Here is a 20321-nt window from a genome sequence, read left to right on the forward strand (position 1 = left end):
CGAAATGGATAAGATGCGATACGCCAATCATCGGAGTCCCGTATATCCGTGGGGTGAAAGTGCTTCACCGCCTGTTGATTGTGTTGACGAAGAGGCTGGCTTGGCTCCGATTGAAGAAGCGGGAATAGAGGGCTTGGCTAGTTATAACCGAACGCGAGCTATAGAAGAATTGGGAATGGTGTCCGAAGCGAAGAGCCGCGTGTAATGATATGATGTTCACATTGGAGAGCTAATATAGAATCCTGGTATTGTTACAACTACAAACGATCGCTAAAGGAGCGGTATGATAGCAGAACCAACAGAGAGCAAATACCCAACGCCATGGAAAGTCAAACTCCCGCTATCAACATCCCAGTACTTAAACGAATGACAATATCCCTGCTATACTAGTTCGAGCCGACACTAGTCTTCAGAGACCCATGAAGACGCAAAAGCGGATTCTCGATCCCACTTCCAAGCGCATCGAAACCCCGCGTGTCATCACCGTTAACCTGAGCTCTAATCAAATTCCCCAAACGCTTGCGCAATTCTGGCGTAAGCTTGCCATCAGTCACTGCCAGACCGCCTAGAAAGTCGCTCAGCATGTTCATGAGGGGGTTCAGCGATGCTTTCAGGCTGAGCTTGAGACCGAGCGTTTCGAGGAGGTCGTTGATGATGTCGAGAATTTCTTGGACGAGCTGTTCCACGAGATTGAGGACGTCGGCGCGTTGATCGCTGGTGAGTTTGAGGTTTTTGGTAGTGGAGAGTCTGGTTAGGGCGCCGGAGACAGCGGCGCGGATCTGGATGATTTCTTTGAGGGCGTCGGTGGTGCCTTTGTTGCGAGTCTCTGTTCCGGCCTGAACTCTGAGGAGTGTTCCATCTGATAGTGTTATTACCTATTAAGGAGGTGAACCATAGGACACATACTGATTCTGTCACTGCGCGCAGTGATCTGAGCAACAAGACTATCCAAGGAATCAACAAGATCCTGACCGTTCTTAAAGCCGGTCGACGAAGACTTGAGCAATCTCTTTGAATGAGTTGTCTTGGGCTTCTTGCTAGACTTTGTCTTCTTGGCCGGCGCCTTGTTCGATGTCTTCTTCTTCTTAGGCGTAACTTTAGAGGACCGCTTTACTTTTACATTCGTGGTAGCGGTTTGTCCTGCCTTCTGCTCAGCGCGGAGGGCGTCGAGGTCGACTTTGACACTGGGGAGACCATCATAGGGAATGGTATCGACAAGGTGAGATGATTTCTTGACGAGGGCTGTGTCTGTAGCTGGTGCAGCTAAAGAGCTGCCCAGGAGAGCTACAGCAGCGATGAAGAAGACTTTCATGATGGTGTTTTGAACAGTATGATAGACAGTTTTGTTCGGCTTGGTATGAACATGATGATCTTTCAGAAGGCTACTTGCAGGCATTTATAAAATTCCTCAAAAGCTGGACATACAGAATAAAGTTGGGATTTGCCTCATGCGACAGTTGAAGTTATTGTCATATTGTCGATCTTCTGATCAGTCAACCATCATATCATGAGATGACATAGTTTTTATGCTGAACCAACGATCGACCTAGAGCCGCTGACGCGAATTGCGTTCTTGCAATAATATCTGCTATAAATTTAAGGGTTTACAGTTTGGGGCTGGTATGAAGTTACCGCGAAGAGATACTGTGGCTTGCTGATCATACCCAAAGCCCCGATAATCAAGATTGGGAGGGTCCATCGACAGATCCGGACATTTTTGTCTCGGCAATCAGACGTCAGTTCCTGGTGGCCCTAGTAGATCAGCAAATCATGATTCAGTGATGACCGTCTAAAGCCAGGCACCATCATGGTCCCTTGGACCCTTCATAACTTGAGCTGAGCAAATGACGTCGCTCGAGGCTGGACGGCGTGAACGATTTTGTGTATGATCAGCCGACATGTGTGAAAATATCATGGACCTTGCCTTGGTTCGTTATGTGATGCTCGATAGACTTAGCTTGTCTCATTCCTGTTTTTCTCGTGATCTCCCATTGTGGGTACTTGTAGTTTTCGTGTTACAGGAAGTGACATGAGATGACGTTTTAACAGGGGCGGTTCAGCGATAATGTTGAGAACTCGTTACAACTGACCAAAGAATAAAAGCATCAAAATTCTATGATAAAGCGCCATAATAGAGAAATGTCAAGAGGCATCAAGAGCGACTTAACAAAGTGACTCCATCTGGTCAACTAAGTGCAGGGTAAGCCAGGACCCATCCGAGGTGCCCCACCGATCCCAGCACCACGACGAAAAAAAAAAGACACGTCTCCACAACACCAACGCAAAAAGCAAAAACATCGTGAGGACGTGCACAGATCAAAAGAAGGGGTCTGGCCGGGGATTGAACCCGGGACCTCTCGCAAACAATGCTGTAGGGTTTTCCCTAAGCGAGAATCATACCACTAGACCACCAGACCGGTTAAGTTCTGAAGAACTTGCTGTGGATGCTGACTTCGGGGCCGAGAATGCTAACTATGTGTTTTCGATGCGGCAAGAGAACAAGCCACAAGAGACTCCCGTGTCTCTGTAGAAAGGGATCCTGACCGTAAAAAGCGTGTATGGGTGCACCAAGAGTGGCTAATGTTAAAAAGAACGATTCACTTCGCCAGAAACTAGGTCTTCTGGGAGTGCGATCATCTTTGCACTTGTGAGTCATATCCTGACGGGCTTCCCGATTGCATTAGTTATAATGGGAAGAAAAACTTTGTAGCAGAGCTCGTTGGCCATGCCAGTGGCCTTAGTCTAGACCTGATTCAGCTCTGGTCGGATCTCATTACTGAGTATACTTGTCGCGGATTGACGAGATCTAGCGATTGTTGCCCGCCTTATCCGGCATGGCGAAATGGCTATAGCCGCATCTCGGAAGTTAGGGATACCTGGCTGGTCTTTGGTACAACGATAATTTTTATCGCCAGCTCGCGTGGTACTCATGCACGACAAAAAAGAATCCAAGGCCCCAGTATAGAGCTCCAAGTTAGTCATGGGCGTCAATTGTCGGCATCATGTCTTGGATAAATTTGCCGGAAATACTTACTCCTCAATCGAAGATCATCGATATCTCGACCACTCATGCCAACAATGATCCTACAGGGCCTGTCACTGGTGGTCATATGCTGATTCAAGGTACCATGGCTCGCGTACAAGCTATCGATCGCAAGACAGATCCTGTTATCTGCAGAGAAGTCAGGGCACAAGAGAATTATGTTAGCCCTGTTCATTTTCGCGGATTCGATATCAGCGGCCTGCAGTTTGGCCGGTACTATGCACTACTCATTGGCATATGCACGGATGATCCTAACTAGATAGACGCTTCACTTTCAGAGCAGGACTATCGTTTGGCTATGTATTTGGTTCTTCGGCCTGTAGCTGGACAACTTGGGACCTCTGAGCGATGTGGGTTTGCCAGCGAGTGGTACACTGCAGACGATGAGCCTGGAACACTCACTGGCAGAGGGCCACAAAGCAGGCAAGATGTACCTTGTGAAGAGTATTATGAGCATGATGGAACTTACAGGATCCGTCTAATCTGAATCTAAAGCATGATGCTGTTAATACGCAAAGGCATGATGATGATAATAGTGCAAGAAGAACTATCCAGAGCTATGAGGATAGCTGAACAGCATGTCTCGCCAGCTAACCAACATTCAACTAGCGCAAGGGATGTACGGGTAGAGCTCTCGGGTAAGATATCAGGAGTGGGCATGAGGTACCGTCACGGTACCCTCAATAGTCACTGACAGAAACGGCCCCCATTCTTGAAACATGTGACATCCGTACTATCCCACTAAGCGTTTAAGCATACAAATGTTGAAAGGTGTTAAAGGCCTGAGAGCCAATAGCTAATGATCACTACTGCACGATCTTTAGTCGTCTAGGGATATAAAGAAGAGATGAAATGATGTAGCACGGAGCATTGAATACAGACAGAGGATGAAACAAGCAAATCACCGGGCATAAGAGAGATACGTCCATCGGTATCATAACAAGCACCGAGATCCACATTACCCCGGATTTTATCATCCCACGATCAGATTTAAGATCCAGCCAAGCACATACCAAGCCGGATACCGATCCTTCACTATCAAATCCGTCTTATCTAGACAATTATTACCAGGTCCACCATCACCTACACGTAGATCATGGCAGAAATTACCCATTCCAGCTATCCACGCTCAACCTCACCCAACCACCACAAACATCGCTCCGACAAAAGCAAGCCCTCAATAATAACCCATATCCCTTGTGACAAATTGCACGAATCACAGTATCAGGGCTTCCACTGGCTGGAACTCTGTGTTGCGGGGGTCGACCGAAAAAACTAACCTCAAAGCGGTAATTTTAGTCTGATATTCCTTCTTCACTACTGAATTTGTGGAACGCCTCATGGGCTATACTAAGACTCGAGATCGTGCCGGTCTGGAACACCCTGTTTGCGGGCGCAAAAGAATCTGGGGTATTACGTTTTGAGTTGACACTTGGGCCGTATCGATGATGCGCGTGTAGCTTTCTCGGAAATCTACCTATCAAGTCCTTGGATCGGCATCATACTACTGCTAATAAACAGTACCTAGCACTGCCTCATGTTTAACCGTTGATCTTATGCTTTGAAGGGGGCGTTTCCCCGCAATCTTTAGGTTCGCCGCCAAGCTGGACCTCGTGGCATATACAAGTCGAGCACCTCGCTCTTCACCCTGTAGAGTCGCCATGTTTTAGTGAATAGCTCTCATCAGAAAACATCACAATGACGGAAGTTGCACATAATTCCCAAGGTGAAGGTCATCTTCGGCCTCGCCTATCAAAGATCACGATGGTAGCCATGACCTTTGCCATTCTCAAGTGTGTCTCTCCCAGTCTCTCTGTCCAAATCGCATTCTGATGTGAAGCCTAGTACGTGGATCTGTCTAGCAGGAAGTCTTTCTATCGTTCTTCCCTCCGGAGGATCTGTGGCTTTCTTGTATGGTTTCATCTTCTGTGTCTTGTGTAATTTTGCGCTGGCTGCTAGCTTGGGTGAGTTGGCGGCGATTTGGCCGACTGCAGGTGGGCAGTATCATTTCCAGTGGGCGTTGACTTCTGAGAGGTGGAGGAAGGTTATGGTGAGTTTTAATTTCCGTGGTAATTGGGAGAATATTGACGACAGCAGAGCTTTGCGGTTGGTTACATTAATATCTTTGGATGGCTGACTCTCGTGACGACCGAGGGTTTCTTCGCAGGTTTGTCATTCTACCCAGGTGAGAGTACTAAAATTGACTTTTATAGCACAATTCATCTCGGCAGCCTGTGTGGTAGCATCTAATGGAAACTACGTTGTAGCAGCATGGAAGACGTACCTAATCTTCATGGCCGTCCTCACATTCGGCACTCTCTCCATGACCTTCGGTAACCGAATCCTGGGTGCCTGGAACAATCTCGCCCGTACGCCTTCCAAATCCCCTTCGCTACGAGTTCCAACTGACTTTGTAGTGTACTGGTCTATTCTCAGTGTTTTCGTCGCCAGCGTCGTCCTCCTCTCGACATCCGATAAAACTGACCCCGAATTCGTCTTTGCGACATTTGCGAACGAAACAGGCTGGAACGACGGAATAGCGTGGATCTTGGGTCTTTTGCAGTCAGCGCTGTCACTTATTGGATATGATGCTGTGCTGCATATGACGGAGGAGATGCCGACGCCATCGAGGGATGCTCCCCTGGCGATGGTATACGCTGTTGGTGTCGGAGGAACAACGTAAGTCGACATCTTTACGGGGAGGGTGTATGCTAACGAACGCAGCGGAACAATCTTCATCCTCGTGATGCTGTTCTGCCTAACCGACCTCTCCGGAATCGTCGCGACATCGACCGGCATGCCCATCGTCGAACTGATCCTCCAAGCAACAGGCAGTCGCGCCGGCACGACATTCCTGACGCTCATGTTAGCAATCTGCTTCATCCACGGAACCAACGGCTCGATCACCAGCGCCTCCCGACTCCTATACGCTATGGCTCGTGATAAAGGTACGCTGTATCACGAGTACTTTAGCCACATCCATCCCAGATGGGAAGTACCCATCAGAACTATTGTTCTTACCTGGGTGTTCAACGCGATCTTTGGATTGTTGTATCTCGGACCGACTGTTGCGTTCAATGCGTTCATTTCGAGCTGTACGATCTTGTTGAACATGTCGTATGCTATTCCGGTTGCGACGCTTATCATTCGAGGCCGGGATACCTTGACGAGGTTTCAGAGTGCGGATACACCCTGGAGGTTTGGAAAGGTTCGGGGTTTGATCATCAATTACGTTGCTGTTCTTTACGTCTTCATCACATCAATCGTAAGCCATACCCTCCACCAACACTACCAAGCTAACCTGTGCGTAGTTCTTCTGCTTCCCGCCTGTTTTGCCAGTCGACGCCAGCTTGATGAGTATGTCACCCTCCCCTCCCACTGCTGAGTATACGCTGAGAACAGACTCAGATTACGTCTCGGCTGTCATTGGCATCTTTGCCATTTTCCTAACTGGATACTGGGTCTTTTACGGAAAGAAGACATTCCAAGGCCCGGTAAGTTTCGTATCATGCCTTCTAGGAATATTGCTGATGATTGTGGCAGGATCTCGATGTGATTCTCGGAGAAAGACCGGACCTTGCCGAAGCCACGGATGAGTTGGCGATGGAAGAGAAGAAGGTTGAGAGTCCAACAGAGTGATATGCTATACCACAATGGGCTTTATATAGCTTAAATTTAATGACCTGAATGAACTTTTATGATTAAACTGCTCCCAAATAACCATCCCCTGTAATCGGCATCGAATGCGTCTCGTACCCAGAGCTGTTGGGTTGGGTTAGTGGAAGCGCACTGTCTTTCATTGGCTCACCAAATTCCAGCTCTCCTAGCGGATGTCTCCGCCTGATCTAGCGAATACGCTTATCGCCACTGACTCACAAATACAGTAACACATTGTTATCCGTAGCTTTGCCCTCCTCGGAACTGAACCGGAGCAAATGTCATCTTCTTGGTGACTCAATCTGAATGTGGCGTCTCAAGATCTTATACTGGGGTGACAGTAACCAACTACCGAGCCCTGCCAACACTTGAACCGCTCTCAATACGACGTAAACTCTCGGCTTTGCGGAGTTGCAAATCCGTCTCCAGCAAATCACAATCTAGCTTACCAATTCCGCGGCTCCCGCTAAACCAATCTTATCACCGCGCCCTCCAACTTCTGCGGGGAAGCCCAGTTCACTTTCACTTCACTTCTTATCATCAATCGCTGAGCACGTTTTCTTCTCATACCCAGCCAGCCCCATAAACTTGCTCAAACCCTACATACACAGCATGGAGGAGCCCGAATCAAGTGCCAGGTCCACCGCCAAACGGAAGCTCCCCGTCAGATCGAGATCCGGATGCTTGACCTGCCGCACCAAACACGTAAGTCGATTTTCGGATGCCGGATGAGCGCGACTGATAAGGAATAGCTGAAATGCGACGAAGCAAAACCAGAATGTCAGGTTTGTATATCGCGAGGTGTTCAGTGCGGAGGATATCAGCGTGGTTTGAGATGGTCTACCAAACATGAGAAACCAGCTGAACTCGCTGAGCATAAATTTCGAACGTCACCAAAACAATCCTGTGGTACTAAGAAGCGTCGCGGTAGACCGCCAAAGAGACAACTAGACACTGCATCTACTGCATCGTTCACCACCGCTGGTTCAGTGTACAGCTCCAACGATGCGAACCAGGGAGTCTTTGGTGAATTCATGCTGAACACACAGCCTTTGGAGAGTCGGCAAGATGCTCAGCTCATAGAATCTGAGACGAGTCCAACAGATGATTTCATTTCTCAATTCCCGCTTGATCTTCCCGTCGGAGGCCTTCCGATGTCAGAGTTTGAATGGACGCCTGACGCGCTGGATCTCGCGACACCGACATTTGATAACTTTTCCGATACAAGCACCGACCTTGCTCTATACTCAGTTCAGCAGCAAAACTTCTCAACGCTGTTTGTTCCTCCACCGATAACAGACCCTTCAACTCAACTCGTTGAATACTGGTTTCGCGATATCTGTTCTTTATGGTCGCAGTATGACTCACCGACAAACTCGAATCGGATGCTCGCGACTACTCTATGGTCAACTTCAGAAGCTGTATCGACTAGTTTGCAGAGCATGTCATCAGCATATCTCTCCTCCAAATTGCCGCATATGAAGAAGATTTCTATCGCTATGATGAAGAATGCTACTGATGTTATTGAGGCGGAACTTCGCGTTGTCAAATCATCACCGAATCTTGATACCGTCCCTATGGGTCTCATTTATGGTCTATTTTGCATAGGGACGAGTATTTGCTGGTTGAACGCGACGCAATTGGGTATACCATTTCTCAGAGAGGCGAAAGCTCTTCTTCACCGGATAAATAAGCAAAAACGCCGTCTGTCCGAGGAAGAGCAGAAGTTGCTAAACATCTTCAACAAAAGCTGGACGTATTGCGAGCTACTACTCTCTGTCGTTTCAGACACCAACCCATACATCACATACGAGCTCGAAGAAGTCCAAGATATCAGCGCAGACGAATATCCAACAGCGCTACCAACCGAACCTGTTGTCGACGACATGCCTCATCCATGGACGGGTGTTTCAAACACAGTATCACGACTTCTGACTCAGACCTTGAGACTCTGTCGTAATTACAGATATCACGTTAAACATCCTGGGCCTTTTGCGACGCGCGATCACGCTACTGCACTAAACATGATTGAAGAAGCTAAAACGTTGGAAGAAAAGCTCTTGGGTTTGGACTTTGAGTCAGCCCCTGCGAATACCGAGACTGGAGACCAGAAAACACCATGCCGTCATCTTGTCAACGTCGCTGAGGCATATCGCCTCGCTGGCCTCATCCATATCTACCAAACATTCCCTGAGCTGGTTCTTTTGAGATTGCCCGATAATCTGTCCGGTCCAGCAGATGCACACATCCCATGGGAGGAATGCATCACACCACTGAGTCTCCGCCTAACAAGATTGATCGAGCAACTCCCCGCGGACTCGGGTAGTAAAATGACCCAGCCCCTGCTCTGCATCACCGCCAGCACCGGTCTACGCTTCGAACCCTCCGATGCAGCCTCAAGTCCCGAAACCCAAGCTCCTCTCACGACACAAACGCCTTTCGATCTTGGAAGTACAGAGCATTGTGGGTTATCAGACTACATCGGACAGCTCATACAAGCAGACGAAGATATCGAGCGATTGTCTACAACTACTGCTACGGAGTCGCGGATGAAGATTGTGGAGGCAAGATGTTTTATCGTTGGGAGACTTGATGCGTTGGAGGCATTGTTGCCGCCGAGACCGATTGTTGTGGCGAAGACGTTAGTGCAGACGATTTGGAATGAGTATGATAAGGAGAAGACGGGGGCTGCGAGTGTGCATTGGATTGATGTCATGGAGGAGAATAACTTGCGGTCTTTGTTTGGATAGTGATACCCAGAATGAGAGCTCGAAATTGACTGTAAACTTCCCTTTAAATAATCTCAGATCACTTGCGAGTTCAAAAAATGTTGAAACTGAAGTCTCTTTAACTCATGTTTCTATATACCTCCGGCCAATAGAAGCTCGAAAGTCCGAGATTATATACATCGAAAGCAACATCTCCACCATCCAGTGATCCAAGAGGTCATCAATACCTCGTCAAAAACACTGGCACTTAGATGGTTCCGAAACCAGCACTGGCAGCAAGACCAGTGACGGAAGACGCAGGCTTAGCCTCAGCACCCTTGCCGCCGAAAGAGCTGAAGAAGCTAGAATCGGTACCAGAAAGAGAACCAGAGTTATCGTACTGGTTGACCTCGCAGACGTGACCAACACCGCTGGAGCAAGCAGCGTTGGCAGAAGCATCAGGGCTGGCAAAGATGGCACCGGTGGATCCCTCCTCGATAGCGGCCTTGACATCCTGGAAGAGGTTGCCCTCGGCGAGAATCTTGGCTTGGTCGCTGGTCTCGAAGGCGTGGCCGGAGTTGTCGGACCAGTAGTTGTTGACGGCGTGGAGGACGGTGTTGCCGGCGACCTTGGGGGCGCGGCCAGAGGTCTTGGTGATGTAGTTGTTCTTCATGGTGATCATCTAGTGGTTGTTAGTACAGGTAGCTCTAGAGGAGGGTGAGGTAGGGGGACTTGCGTCGCTGGAGCCGGTAAAGTACATGGACCAGTACTGGTGTCCATCACATGTAGCAGACCACTGGCTCTCGCCGTTGATATGGTTGTTGGTGATAGAGACTCGGTTATCAGCGTTGGTGCCAAGGACGATGTGCTGTCGGCCAATGTTGGAGGTAGTGACGTGATCGATCCAAACAAGATCCGCTCCATCAAGGGTGATAGCGTCTCCGCCCCAAACATACTGAGGGTTTAGTTCAGTAATATGGATGTTCTGAATAATGATATTCTTAGTCCCCTTGATATAAAGACCCTTGCCCTTGATAACACCATTCGCACCAACACCAACAATCGACTTATCCGAGTTGACGATAATCGGGTTCAGGCCCGCCTTATCGTAGCTAACGTCGACCTTGGGGGCATCAGGCTGATAGTTGTTACACCAATCATCTTTGTTGATAGCCGTCTGGCAGCCCGAGCCCGTACCCCAGGGAGCACAGCCCTGCTCGGACGCAGTGCCCTCGGTACCGGTGAAGTCGAACTCCTGGTCGAGCAGGATGACGCGCGTGGTAGAGTCGCCAAGCATAGAGACCAGCTCATCGGTTGACTTGGGGTACGCGCCCTCGGCACTACCTCCGCCTGTGACTTCGGAGGCGAAGCCCTCGGGGGTGCCGGTTACGCCGGCGGCGGAAACGTTGGAGACCAGCGCGGCGACGGCCACGGAGAAAAGAGAGAGAGACTTCATGGTGAAGAAAAAAAAGAATGTGGGAAAGATAAAACAAGAAACGAACGAATGAAGAGCAGAAAGTGGAATAGAGAGGTGACTTAGTGGGAAGGCATTGGTATATTTATCTCAGCCAACTTCTCCTCTCGCAGGCTTTACCGTAAGCGGCGGAGAAGATCTCCTCCTAGAAATCTTCCAGAAAAAATGGTTCTGTTTTGTTAACTTGAAACTTGAGACAGGCCGTATCGCGGCCCAGTTGGCCACGCCAAGAGTTGCTGGTGGCCATTATTGGCGGACTTTTGATGTCGCTGTTTTATTCCGTGGAACGTCGGCGGTATTTTTGGGATGTGAAACTCGACGACGTGGTTGAGCTTGGGATTAAAGGGTTAGTCTTTTGTGGGGGGCGTGTTTCAATGATGAGAATTGAAACGGAGGGATCAAGCTTCTTTAGCTTGATACCAAGTCTTGCCAGCAGTGATGATGATCCAGTTCAAATGACACTAACTAACAATACTGAACTATATTTTACTTAAAGTCTTGACTTGAGCCTTCTTCTATAAGTGTCTCCTACATTTCGCCATGCATTGATGGCGTTGCAGTAAGGATTGAGGTTGATGACAGCGGAGCCTCATCCTGGTCAGAACAGTGGGCCAATAGCAGGTCACCAGCACGGCCTCAGGGAGCAAGAAGCCACTGAACTTTGACAAGGTGTTAAAATAAATTCTGTAAAGTGTATCCTAAACTAAGTAAAGATAGGCTAAATTTAGGCAAGTCTAGCTAAGTCTTTTTGCCATTTAGGATCAAGGTCCTGAGTTTTCTTTCCTCCCCTAGCAGGGTTACTTATTTACGCAACACGGGACTTAATAATATGCTTATCCTAGAAGCGAAAGACGATAAAACCTGGATTAAATAAGGCTATTCGTTTCAAATAAGAAGATATAACCAGCTCATGACTCTCTATCCTCTGCACCAGCAACTAAAATAAGTCATATACCGAGTATACACAATCTGAGCAGCTTGTCACTGAGCACTAGTACCTTTAATAACAAATCCTTAGGACAATTGACATAGCTCGGTACAAGTGCAATTCCTCCCAGCAACGAAATTAATACGCGTATACTCCCTAGATGAGCTGTAGTAGAGGCTAGACTTGGAATTAACCCGGGTATATCATTGCTTCAGCCTCAAACGCATTGGTGGGAAAAGTATTATGCGGCAATCTAATGTATCAGATGGTAATTATGATCAGCGTGGTGGATACACATTACTAAGTCCGGGATGTGGCTCTCCCAGAATCCGATCAAAGTGAAGCTGGCGGTAAATTTATATAAATTTACTTTAAGTCTTTTTATCCTTTAGGACCTTGGTCCTAAGGTTTCTTTCCTCCCCTAGCCGGCTTGCTAACTGATAGATAGGAGAAAGTGTCACCAAGGTCCACAGTTTACTATCCCAGAGCTTCGTCAGATATCCTACCGATTAAGTTTCTCTCCCAATCTGGTTGCTACAATCCTTGCAACCTCCCTCAGCGATGGCGCCCCAATCATCTCCAACACACTGACTTGCAAACCAAATACTTGACTAAACCATCGCCGCAATTCAATCGCAGTAAGTGAATCGAGGCCCATCTCAGACAGTCTGAGGCTAGGATCAACAGGTCCATCTGGCCGGAGAAGAAAATCGTTAACCTTGGTGCCAATCTCGATAGATAGGAAGGCAATCGACTCTTTCTTTGCCAGTATTTCAACGGCATCCCCTTGGCCTTCACTAAGGCTTTGTAGAAAGTACTTGAGTTGACTCCTTTCGCCTCTTGTGTCGGATTGATCTCGAATAGATAGGTTGTGATATGCACCCATTCGACGATCACGACGCCAATTGGTAGGATTCTTGGCATCGTCGAGGTGGAGATGAGACCTCATACCCATCACAATATGGCCGTTATCCTTCCAAGTCGACCACTCACCTGAGGCCAAATTCTGGAAGCTACCGCCGGCAGATCGATAACCACTCGGTGCAGAATTGAACAGACAGGCTTCTACACTTTCAAGAAACTGCTTCTCCCTTACAGTGTGTAGACCCTGGAGCTTGATGCTGCGAAGCGCGGATGGATTCTCTGCCAGGTATCCGACGTCTTCAATACCGCATATTGACAGCACCGATGCGGGAAGACCAAGAGAGTGTCTATACTGGCAGAAGGATTCGGCAAATATACATCCGGATTTGTAGTTGCCCTGTCCAGGCTGATCTGCAAACGTGACCGCGGAACTTGCTAGCCAGAAGTGGTCCAGGGGCTGGTCATGGAGCGCTTGATGGAGGTTCCAAGTCCCATTAACTTTGGGCTCGACGGCTTCTTTCCAATCCTCCCACTTCATTTCCAGCAAAGGAGAGTCCTATAAATAGATGTCAGTCTGACCGCTGCAGAGTCTTTTTGATGACTTACCCTCTGAACCATAGCGAGATGAAAGACACCTTTGAAGGGATACGGGGCCTTGCTGATGGCCTCTTCTACGTCCTGCAGATTATTGACACTTCCCTTGACTACAATGAGACTGCAGCCCATAGCTTCAAGTTCAACGGAAAGCTTGTTGCCCGTCATACCACCCCTTGACCTTGAGAGAAACACAAAATGCTTAGCCCCTCGCTCCACTAACCACACTGCCAAGGCTCTACCGAGACCACCCAATCCACCAACGAGAAGGTAAGACGCGAGAGGGTCGAATTGTATCTGGGTTTTCACTTTTACCTCAGGCTCCGATAAATCTGTAGACATTTCGAGAACTACCTTTCCCATGTGCTGGCCGTCTTGGAGGTAGCGAAATGCCTTTTTGGCATCGCCGGCACCGAAGGACTTAACAGGTCTCAGGGCTCTGAGTTTTCCTTGTCTGAAGAACTCAAGAGTTCTTTCCACAACACTATGAATATATTAGCTCTCAACTCGCGAACTCCGCCGAGGACGTGACTTACTCCTTTACCAACATAGGCTGCTCTCCTATCAGATAGTGCATATCTATACCACAGTATGACCTGTTGTCCAAGAAGCCACTCATGTCAAGCTGACCATGTGAGGCCAGATCACGTTTTCCAAGCTCGATAAGAGTACCAGACTTGGCAACGCATTTCCAAGAGACATTGAGAAGGTCGCCGCTGAGAGAGTTCAAAACCAGGTTAACGCCTTGCCCAGCCGTTTGTTGCATCACGCCATCCAGGAACGAAGCATCACGAGAGTGGAAGATGTGTTCCCGCGGGATCCCGTACTGCTTGACCAAATATTCCCTCTTCTCCTCGTTTCCAACCGTGGCGTATATCTCCCCCTCCATCATTTGCACCACCTGGATAGCTGCAAGACCAATACCGCCGCAGGCAGAATGAATCAACACGCTCGTTCCCTTGCACATTTTTCCTACGTCAATTAATGCATATATGACTGTAGAAAAGCAACATTGGATGGTTGCAGCTTCTTCGAAGCTCATTTCTTCGGGAATCTTGTGCATGTAGTGGTGCTTAGCTGTGAAGTGCGTGGAGAAGCCACCGCTGTAGCATATACTCATGATGCGATCTCCGATAGAAAAGCCAATCACTGCGCTCCCGAGGCGTCTGACTACACCAGACACTTCTATGCCTGGAAATACATGTCGAGTGTCAGAGGGGATTATACCCATAGCTGAGACAACGTCGTGAAAGTTGAGACCGGCGGAGTGAACTTTGACCTCAATCTCGTCCTCCATGATCGTTTCTGGAATCGCGAGAGCTACCCAGTCCATGGTATCGAGGGCTCCCGGCTTGTCGACTCGCAAAGTCTTCATTACCTCGCCGCTCTGGGTCTTTTCCAACGCTTCCTCAGCGATACGAATTGGTTGGTACCGGCCAACACAGACTGCGCCGTGATGCACAACGTATTCTCTGTCTGGCTCAAGAGTCTCACTATCTTTATCTTGGATAACTTTCTCAAAGACATTTGTGATCAGAGTACCGAAATGATCCTCACTTAGGTCAATCTCTAGTGTGTAAAGATTCAGCCCGAGTTCAGATCGAAGAGTTCGAGTAACCCCCAGTGTTTGAGCCGATCTCGGATTTGAACACCCTGCTTGAGTCGGAGGCAAAAGCCACAAAACGTTGGTAGAACCAAGACACTTTGTGAATTCTTGGAACTTGATAAACATTTTTTCTGAGATGTTGTTAAAGAACGCGGATTCCAAGTCCATACAGGAGACAACATCACGATCTTCGGGAATTTGATCTTCAATCGTGCGTAATATGACATTCCAACCCCTAGTTTTCATTGCAGCGGAGACATGGGTGGCTGGATAACTCTGAGGATTCTGGGCTAGTAGAGTAACAGAAGAATGGATGATTGCCGCATAAGGTTCTCTGCTAGCTACTATAACAGAGAAATGCCGATATGGCTCTTCATCGTCGTACACAGCTACATCGACTCCACTGTAGCCGGATCTCTTCAACTCCTGCTCCCATCGTGATACGGGCACGTAAGGTTGATCTGGTCGATCATCCTGCTCACCCAACCACCAACCAGAAAAGTTGCCAAACACAAAGTTAGTCAACCGCGATAGACTGCAAACTTCTGTCATGACAAGTATTCCATTTGGCTTTAGTAGCACTCGAATGTTTCTCAACGTCTCGTGCAGCCAAGGCGTAGCATGCAGCACGTTGGCTGCGACGATGAGATCATATGTTCCGCTTTGGAAGCCCTGCTCCAGAGGATTCCGGGATACGTCGAGGACCTTGAAGTCCATGTTTGAAGCATCGGAGAAACGATCCTTGGCAGCGGGAAAGAAGCCAGCAGAAACGTCTGTGAAAGTATAGACCGAGTAAGCTGGCAGGCCGTGTACCTGCGCTAGGCCTCGTAGGATAGTCTCGGTAGTGCCTCCTGTCCCAGCTCCAACCTCGAGAATTTTAAGTGTAGGGCGAGTATGTGAAAGAATTCGCAGAAACCTTGAGTAATCGAAGGTCATGGCGTTATAGATATCTGCCAAGACGTTGTCTTTGAGCAATGTCTCGATAGTTGCTGCTTTGCCAGTGAATAGGTTCTCCATATCATCAAAGAGGCGTCGGAGTCCGATGGTGAGCGCTTTCTGCGGCATCTCTAGCAACTTGGTAGTTAGTTCTTCGATCTTGGATAGTCTGTACTCCTCTGAAGCATCAAGAAGCTGTCGTGAGTTGCTGACAAGTTTGTAGTCTCCTGATGCGGCACAGTCAAGCTGTTTCCTGAGCCAGTCTCTGAACTTGGTGAAGTGAGGCTGGCATGGCTCAAGAGATTTAATCTTGTCCACAGTTTCGATGATGCAAAGCAGAGTCAACTCCTCTTGAAGGTGGCACTCATTTCTGATGATAGCCGGTGGAACGAAGAGTGTTGAGACGTCTACAAAATCAAAGTGTGGAAGCCAGGTGAGTCTCGAAGCGGCGTGTGCATCAAGTGCCTCAAGCGGCACGTCTTCTCCAAGGGCCCTCAAGTGTATACCTGAAGCACGCAGGGCTATTTTACCGCCAGCATCAAGCTCAACGCACGATTCTGTTCCATGAAGTCTCCATGCTTTGGCATCCATTGAATCTGAGCCTGTGCTAACCTCGACTTCTTCAATGGCTGTTGGTACAACGAGTTCAGCAATATTTCTCGTTAGACCCCTTGTTTCCGACACAAGAAGCAGCTGAAGACCAGTGTCTATAGTCGCTGGATGTAAAGTGAATGCAGAGTGATTCTGCTTCGTCCTATTGGAGACGCGACCGTGGACGAGGTGTTCCGAAGGAGAAACTGTCGCATCTAGCAGACCACGAAACTCTGGACCATACACAAAACCAATGTGAGCAAGTTGGCTATATATTCGTGCACAATCAACCTGCCGAGGGAGTACTTCAGGAGTCCAACCCGTAGGCCTGGCTTTCTCAAGAACGCTGACTTGTCCCGTGCAGTGCTTGGTCCAACATGAACTGTCGTATGACGATATCGTAAATGTGTACCATTTAGATTCCTCAAGGTCGTTGAGTTGGTGAATGCGCAAGCTAGTAGAAACTTCAACCGAGTCGGAAAGCAGGAGGGCCCGATGAACAATGACATGTCGCAGGCGATAGCCCCCACCAAGAGGAGACCGAGTTACCTGCCTGACAGCTTCACCAGCCATAGCGATGTACCCAGCGAACGGGAAAACCACATCTCGTTTCAGTTTATGATCCATAAGCCATGGCAAATCTTCAAGACTAAGAATGTTTCGCCATTGAGGTTCTAGATCTGATCCGTCAAAGTTGCGTGAACCCAGAAGGCAATGCTGGGGGTACTCTCTGGACCGCCAGGCCTTCGATATACGACTCTCAGACCAATATGTTGCGCTGTGGTCCCAAGGATAAGTTGGTAAGCCTGATATGGCCTTTGAGTTGGGAAACAGCGATGCGAGGTCAGGAGCGATGTCATGCTGGTAGAGTTTGCCCAATGCACTAAGAAAGACGGCGGAGGAATCTTTGTCTCGATGTTGGGAAGAGATGTAGTGACATGGTTGTGAAGAGGATGCACAGATCTGCCTCAGAGGTCCGGCCAAGGCAGAGTGCGGTCCGATTTCCAGGAAGAGACAGGGCTGATTCGCTGCAAGCAACTTTGACACAGCCGTTGAGAATTTGACTGGTGACGTAAGATTCTGGGTCCAATACGACGGGTCACGCAAAGATGCATCTGCCAACTCAGTGGTGACAGTGGAGAACATCGCAATCTTAGTGGAGGAGACAGGACCAGCGAACGTCGTGAGTTCGGACTCGAGAAGATTTTGGTACTTGGCACTGAAGGGTAACATATGTTCTAAAGGATTGTCAACGGAGACACTCTTGTGTGGTATGAAAAGACTTACGTGAGTGATAAGCCATATCTACCTTTAGTAGACGAGCAAACATGTCAGGATCAGCCTCTTTGATCACATGAACAACTTGAGCGACGCTATGTGCATCTCCGGAAATTGTACTACTTTTCGGGCTATTCTCACAAGCCACTTCAACGCCATGAGTTAGATACTTAGAAATATCTTGGACTCCCATGCCGACGGCCGCCATTCCGCCGCGAAGGGTCTGCTTTGTTGTCACATATCCACGATAGTATGCAATAAGAATGGCTTCTTCCATAGAGATGTGACCAGCTGCGTAAGCACCGGCTATTTCCCCACTGGAATGGCCAACAATAGCAGAGGGAGAGAGTCCTAGGCGGGAGAACTTGTTGACCAGTGCCAACTGAATAGCAGTGCAAAGTGGCTGTGATAGTTCAGCGTTGTTAAGTTTTGACGTTTCCGCAGGCTCTAGGAGCTCATCTATTTTCTGTTAGCATCCTGTGTGGTGTTTAGTTCTGACCAGTTACCTATGAGGTTCCAGCTCGGCGGAAACTCAAGCTTCTGAATGATTGAATTCATGGTGTTCAAGTCGCTGCGAAAAGCTGCATCGCTTTCGATGAGTTCTTTCGTCATACGAGGCCATTGCGCGCCTTGGCCACTGAAGACAAATACCAGAGACAGAGGACCAGGAGGGACTCTGGACAGACTTGAGACTTCGGTTGACTTTTCATGCTGAGAGACAATGAACGCTCTATGGGGCAGATGCTTACGGTGCTTCGCAAGGGTGAAGCCGAGGTCGGAGATACCATTGGGGTTTGTAGCTGCCCACTTCTTATGGTTGCTGATATGCATCTGGAGGGAGGATGCTGTGTTGGCTGACAATAGAAGCAAGGAAGGGGATATAGCGCTTTGTTGATCGACAAAGGCTGAGGCCCCCTTTTTTTCCGAAGTATATGCCTCAAGAATCACCTGGGAGAGATTCAGTTAAAAAGAAAGAAGGAGAATAGCGTAGAGGCTTACATGAGCATTGCTTCCCCCAATTCCAAAAGAGTTGATGCTGACTCTATTCTGGCGATCTGACGGGAATTGTGTTGGACTGAGTGGAACACTGAGATTATACTCGGAGAAGGGGACTTGACCGTATGTTAGAAAATCATGAACGATGAAGGCATGGTAGGCTTACTATTAGGGTTGGGGTTCACAAGTTTGATATTGGGCGGGATCATCTGATGCTCCAGAGCGAGAACACACTTGATGACAGAAGATAACCCTGCGGAACCCTCTGAATGCCCGAGATTTGGCTTGACTGAAGTGATGAAAACCCACTTTTCTCCCCCAAAGACTTTCCCTACCGCTGTAGCCTCAATAGGGTCCCCCGTTGGTGTCCCAGTACCATGGCACTATTCTCATTAGCCCACCGATTCCGAACCAATGGCAGTGACAGCTTACCTCGACAAATGCAGTATCCTTCGGATCGAGCCCATTATCACAGTACGCCTTTCTCATCAGAGCTTCATGAGCCGCCCCATTTGGGGTGACGAGGCTGACACATTTCCCATCGCAATTCACAGCCGTGCCTTTGACAATAGCTCTTATCGGATTGCCATCGCGGATAGCATCAGACAGGGGCTTGATGTAAACAGCTGTAATGGCTTCTGCACGAGCATAGCCATCGGCGGCGGCGTCGAAGGTCTTGCATGACGCATCCGGGGCGAGCACTTCACCAGATGACATTGTTGCTGTCAGCGCTGGTGTCATGATCATGTTGGCGCCTCCAACAATTGCGCTTGAGGCATCGCCTCTTTGGATGGCGCGACACGCTTCGTGGAGCGCTACTGCTGAGCTGGAGCATCCCGTCTTTATGACCATGCTACTCAATGTGTCAGCGTGGCTGAAAGCGTGAGAGGTGAAAACATACCTTGGTCCTTGAAAGTCATATTCGTACGAGATGCGATTGGCCATCATGAGATCTGCACCTCCAGTCGTAGCGTATAATCCTCCTTGGAGAGGCTCCTTGGCATTCATGATCAACCAATCATCCCCAAAAGTGCCAACGTAGCAACCGACTTGCTTTCCACGATAAGTAATCTCCCCTGCATCTTCAAGACATTCATGGGTTACTTCCAGCAGCAGTCGTTGCTGCGGATCAACTCTCTCAAGTTCATTCTTCGTCAATGAGAAGAAAGACGTGTCAAGGCGCGAGAGGTCATCCTCGATGAAATAGCCATGTCTGGTCTTGATGGAGTCTTTACCTCCAAGGCTGTCGTTGAACCCATTGATGTTGAAGCGGCTGCTGGGAATGGGACGTCTAGCATCGAGGCCATGGTATAACAGGTCCCAGTAATCTTGGCAGTTGCTTATTCCTCCTGGAAGACGCAATGCAGTACCGCATATTGCAATTTGAGGCGCTTCCGGGGTGTCAGGAAATGGGCTTTTCTCTCCATCGTGGGGATGCTGCTCGTTAAAGGCATTGTCGTGATGAGATGCTTCACCACTGTTGACGATGGTTGCGCTGGCATCCATATCTCTACAAGATTGATCATCCATGGTCGTTAATGATAGTTCTTTGCAATTATGTAATAAGACGATCAAATGATAGGTATAGTTTGCTAGATTCTGGCATATAACACAGCCATGAGGCCTCCAACTGGACTTGGCATAAA

General features: G+C 48.6%; 6 protein-coding genes and 1 non-coding gene across 7 annotated transcripts; 3 read left to right on the top strand and 4 right to left on the bottom strand.

The window, feature by feature from the left end:
• Window positions 1-386: 386 nt before the first annotated feature.
• Window positions 387-1312, bottom strand: FVEG_13708 (hypothetical protein; the record flags this gene model as incomplete). The annotated part of the gene is made up of 2 exons (XM_018903072.1): window positions 387-859; window positions 907-1312. 2 exons carry the CDS (start codon window positions 1310-1312, stop codon window positions 387-389), a joined length of 879 nt encoding a protein of 292 aa, XP_018761950.1.
• Window positions 1313-2326: 1014 nt separating this feature from the next.
• Window positions 2327-2417, bottom strand: FVEG_17585. The gene has a single exon. It is a non-coding gene; the product is annotated as a tRNA-Pro (tRNA).
• Window positions 2418-2838: 421 nt separating this feature from the next.
• FVEG_17586 (hypothetical protein) lies at window positions 2839-3560 on the top strand. Its single transcript, XM_018906827.1, has one exon. It carries the CDS (start codon window positions 3003-3005, stop codon window positions 3300-3302), a length of 300 nt encoding a protein of 99 aa, XP_018761951.1. The 5' UTR covers window positions 2839-3002; the 3' UTR covers window positions 3303-3560.
• Window positions 3561-4741: 1181 nt separating this feature from the next.
• FVEG_13709 (hypothetical protein) lies at window positions 4742-6682 on the top strand (the record flags this gene model as incomplete). The annotated part of the gene is made up of 9 exons (XM_018903073.1): window positions 4742-4836; window positions 4889-5093; window positions 5141-5210; window positions 5257-5412; window positions 5461-5722; window positions 5768-6308; window positions 6355-6400; window positions 6452-6537; window positions 6587-6682. 9 exons carry the CDS (start codon window positions 4742-4744, stop codon window positions 6680-6682), a joined length of 1557 nt encoding a protein of 518 aa, XP_018761952.1.
• A 520-nt stretch (window positions 6683-7202) lies between these two features.
• Window positions 7203-9507, top strand: FVEG_13710 (hypothetical protein). Its single transcript, XM_018903074.1, has 2 exons — window positions 7203-7405; window positions 7453-9507. Exons 1-2 carry the CDS (start codon window positions 7313-7315, stop codon window positions 9448-9450), a joined length of 2091 nt encoding a protein of 696 aa, XP_018761953.1. The 5' UTR covers window positions 7203-7312; the 3' UTR covers window positions 9451-9507.
• A 169-nt stretch (window positions 9508-9676) lies between these two features.
• Window positions 9677-10864, bottom strand: FVEG_13711 (hypothetical protein; the record flags this gene model as incomplete). Its single annotated transcript, XM_018903075.1, has 2 exons — window positions 9677-10090; window positions 10244-10864. The coding sequence occupies 2 exons, from the start codon at window positions 10862-10864 to the stop codon at window positions 9677-9679; spliced, it is 1035 nt and encodes a 344-aa protein (XP_018761954.1).
• Window positions 10865-12312: 1448 nt separating this feature from the next.
• On the bottom strand, window positions 12313-20205 carry FVEG_17587 (hypothetical protein; the record flags this gene model as incomplete). Its single annotated transcript, XM_018906828.1, has 9 exons — window positions 12313-13230; window positions 13281-13752; window positions 13805-17639; window positions 17689-18138; window positions 18186-18627; window positions 18679-18791; window positions 18842-19058; window positions 19108-19528; window positions 19577-20205. 9 exons carry the CDS (start codon window positions 20203-20205, stop codon window positions 12313-12315), a joined length of 7497 nt encoding a protein of 2498 aa, XP_018761955.1.
• Window positions 20206-20321: the final 116 nt, after the last annotated feature.

Source organism: Fusarium verticillioides, chromosome 10, assembly GCF_000149555.1.
Source record: "Fusarium verticillioides 7600 chromosome 10, whole genome shotgun sequence".
In the NCBI taxonomy this organism is placed as follows: Eukaryota; Fungi; Ascomycota; class Sordariomycetes; order Hypocreales; family Nectriaceae; genus Fusarium; species Fusarium verticillioides.

Bases quoted from the DNA above. Each gene is read 5' to 3' on its own strand.
- FVEG_17586 (XM_018906827.1), top strand. From the start codon at position 3,003: ATGTCTTGGATAAATTTGCCGGAAATACTTACTCCTCAATCGAAGATC.
- FVEG_13710 (XM_018903074.1), top strand. From the start codon at position 7,313: ATGGAGGAGCCCGAATCAAGTGCCAGGTCCACCGCCAAACGGAAGCTC. The intron at 7,406-7,452 runs GTAAGTCGATTT...GATAAGGAATAG, and splicing joins TGACCTGCCGCACCAAACAC to CTGAAATGCGACGAAGCAAA.